The sequence below is a fragment of the Gastrolobium bilobum genome, unplaced genomic scaffold, assembly GCF_033153095.1.
Source record: "Gastrolobium bilobum isolate Gb01-03AN ecotype WA unplaced genomic scaffold, APGP_CSIRO_Gbil_v1 utg16495, whole genome shotgun sequence".
Lineage (NCBI taxonomy): Eukaryota > Viridiplantae > Streptophyta > Magnoliopsida > Fabales > Fabaceae > Gastrolobium > Gastrolobium bilobum.
The window spans coordinates 337,032-340,012 of record NW_026897958.1 but is presented as its reverse complement, the minus strand read 5'-3'; the positions used below and the strand labels follow the sequence as shown (position 1 = coordinate 340,012).

At 34.7% G+C, this 2,981-nt stretch overlaps 1 protein-coding gene across 1 annotated transcript; it reads left to right on the top strand.

The window, feature by feature from the left end:
* The first annotated feature begins 915 nt into the window (after window positions 1-915).
* Window positions 916-2,507, top strand: LOC133311747 (transcription factor MYB102-like). The gene is made up of 3 exons (XM_061512839.1): window positions 916-1,239; window positions 1,371-1,500; window positions 1,632-2,507. Exons 1-3 carry the CDS (start codon window positions 1,107-1,109, stop codon window positions 2,467-2,469), a joined length of 1,101 nt encoding a protein of 366 aa, XP_061368823.1. The 5' UTR covers window positions 916-1,106; the 3' UTR covers window positions 2,470-2,507.
* The last annotated feature ends 474 nt before the right edge of the window (window positions 2,508-2,981 follow it).

Sequence of the window (2,981 nt, the reverse complement as noted above, 5' to 3'; positions counted from 1 at the left end):
AGTGTGGCTCCACCACTGACAGGCCTATTCTAATATAAAATTGAGTAGGGATATTTTGCCTAAAAAAAAATTTATTACCAATCTACTACTTCCATGATCACTATTAAAACAAAGAGAAAGAACGTTAGAAAAAAAAATTAAGAGAGACAAAATAGTAATTTAATGATGATTATGTAGATAATGTATTACCAATCTCCCTCTTTAAAATATATGTACACTTCACAGATCTGCTAGCCATACAACGTAAAGGCTTTCGCCAAAAGAAAGAAAACAAATGCCACGCCCACGCATAAAGCAAGAAAATAAAACGCCGTGTTGTCCGTGTAACATGCCCTCGTACGTACACACAGGGTACGTGGCACCAGACAATGATTACAGCTAATATGAATCCAGAAAGTTGGGGGATCACACTCCGGAAATGATGCATTCACTCCTTGATAATCTTACAATTTTTTTCATGAATTTAATATATATGAATTATTAATTAATATATAAAATAATTTCACATCAATATTTATTATTAATTAATTTTTTATATGTCAAAATATCAGTATATGTTAATATTAACTACACTAATAATGTTTTAACTGTGTCACTTAAATTCAAAATTTTAACATCAAACACTGGTAAATTCAATGACCACAGTGATGTAATTTAAAGATTTTTCTACAATAACAATAGGTTAACTCAATATTTTAGATATGTAATTAATTAGCAAACCAAAATTAGAGAGATGCATATATGCATGGATAGATAGAGAAAAAAATAATGAGATTAGAGAAGACACGTAGCCACAGGGCACAAAGATAACAGAGGACGGCACCGAATCCATTTGACTTGCTTTGTTTCTTAACCTTGAGCTTCTTGCTATTTATACCACAACTCCACAAGCAATTACGTCCCATTACGGACCCTACAATTACAACACCATTTTCCTCTCCCTCTTTAATTTCTTTATCTATTCTCTCACGTCTCCAAAATTTCTCCTCGACCTCTCGTCAGCATCAAGCAAACTCATCGAGCAAATTAGCTTAATTAGCTCAACAAAGTTTAAATCTTTAGCTTATCAAACAGAGCTACCTAGTTTAGCACTTAGCAGTACTGCTATGGGGAGAGCACCTTGTTGTGACAAGAATGGCCTCAAGAAAGGGCCATGGACAACCGAGGAGGACCAGAAACTCATTGATTACATTCAGAAACATGGATGTGGCAACTGGAGGACACTCCCACAGAATGCTGGTATGTCTCTTTTTTCCACCAAAACAAAATTAAATATATATAAAAAAATAAAAAAGGTTATTTTTTTGGTATGTATATATATATATATTTGAACTAATGGGTTTTGGTTATTAACTTTTCATTGATCATAGGGTTGCAAAGATGTGGAAAGAGTTGCCGTCTCCGGTGGACAAACTATCTCCGACCAGATATAAAGCGAGGTCGGTTTTCATTTGAAGAGGAGGAGACAATAATTCAGCTGCATAGCATTATTGGCAACAAGTGAGCCTTTTTTTAATTAGTCAATTCAAATAAGACACACATATATTTATATAGTTTAATTAAGTCAATTAAATTATTATTGAATTGAGTCCTAATAGAAAGGTATGTGTTATTGGATATTAATTGTCTAGGTGGTCTGCGATTGCATCTCGCTTACCAGGAAGAACAGACAATGAAATCAAAAACTATTGGAACACCCACATTAGAAAAAGGCTTCTGAGGATGGGAATTGATCCTGTGACACACAGTCCACGACTTAACCTATTGGACCTATCTTCCATTCTAAGCTCATCTCTCTATGGTTCATCACAAATCAACATCCAAAGGCTCCTTGGCATGCAGTCTTTGGTGAATCCAGAGCTTCTAAAGTTGGCTTCCTCACTCATCTCCTCACAGCAAAATGATCAACAGAACCAACTCTGCAATCCCCAAATTCAGAATCCAATTCCACACTATGCCCAATTTCATCAAGACCCACTTCAACAAACAGCAGGTTCCACAACATTGAGTGACCCTTCCGCTTCATTAATGCCTCTAACGCAACCACAATTAATGGTTGAACCCAATGCGGAGGAGCCATATCCTTCTAGTTTCACCGACTTTAGTTACCAACACCATTTTCAGCCAAGTGATTGGCACAAAAATGGAATTGATTTAAGCACCTTATTAACAGATGACTATATCCCTCAGTTATCAAGCTATAATAATAATTTTTATGATTCTGATAATCAAAATCTCATGTATCCTCCATTGTCCGAAACTTCAACCTTCCATTCCAATAACAGCAACCAGAACTTCGGCTTCACTTCAGTTCTATCGACACCTTCGTCAAGCCCCACACCGTTGAATTCGAACTCCGCGTATATCAATGGGAGCAACAGTACTGAAGATGAGAGAGAAAGCTATGACAGTAGTAACAAACTGCAATTTGAAATCTCAGATATTTTATATGTGAATGAGTTCGTGTAATGTGATTAGATCGATCATCAACGATCAAATCAACCAAAAGGTAGATCATTGCCTCCATTGGTTTTTCTATGATATATCTACTATCTAGATAAACCATGGATCCGTGGTGTTGATACTTGTAATATTTTCTAAATTTGTATTATTGATTGATAGTTTAAATTTCTTAATTGAGCTTTGCCTTTATTAGGAAGTAGCATGGTCCTAATCTATTTTTTTATTTTATCCAAAGTTTCTATTATTGCTATGCCACTGTGCACGCTCTGCTTTTAGCAACCCACTATCAATCGCATTACTAAAAAAAGAAAGAAAGAAAAAACGCTAGACAAAAACCAAGTACTTCACTCCAATGCATGACTGTATTTTACAAAAATAGAAATCAACACATATAAAATAGAAAAGCCAAAATTAATAATGTATAAATTTTGTTCCTAGGCAAAAATATAGAAAAAATATAGAAAAATCTAAAGAGCAATGGCATTAATGTTTAAATTTCTAAAATACAGCTGCACGCT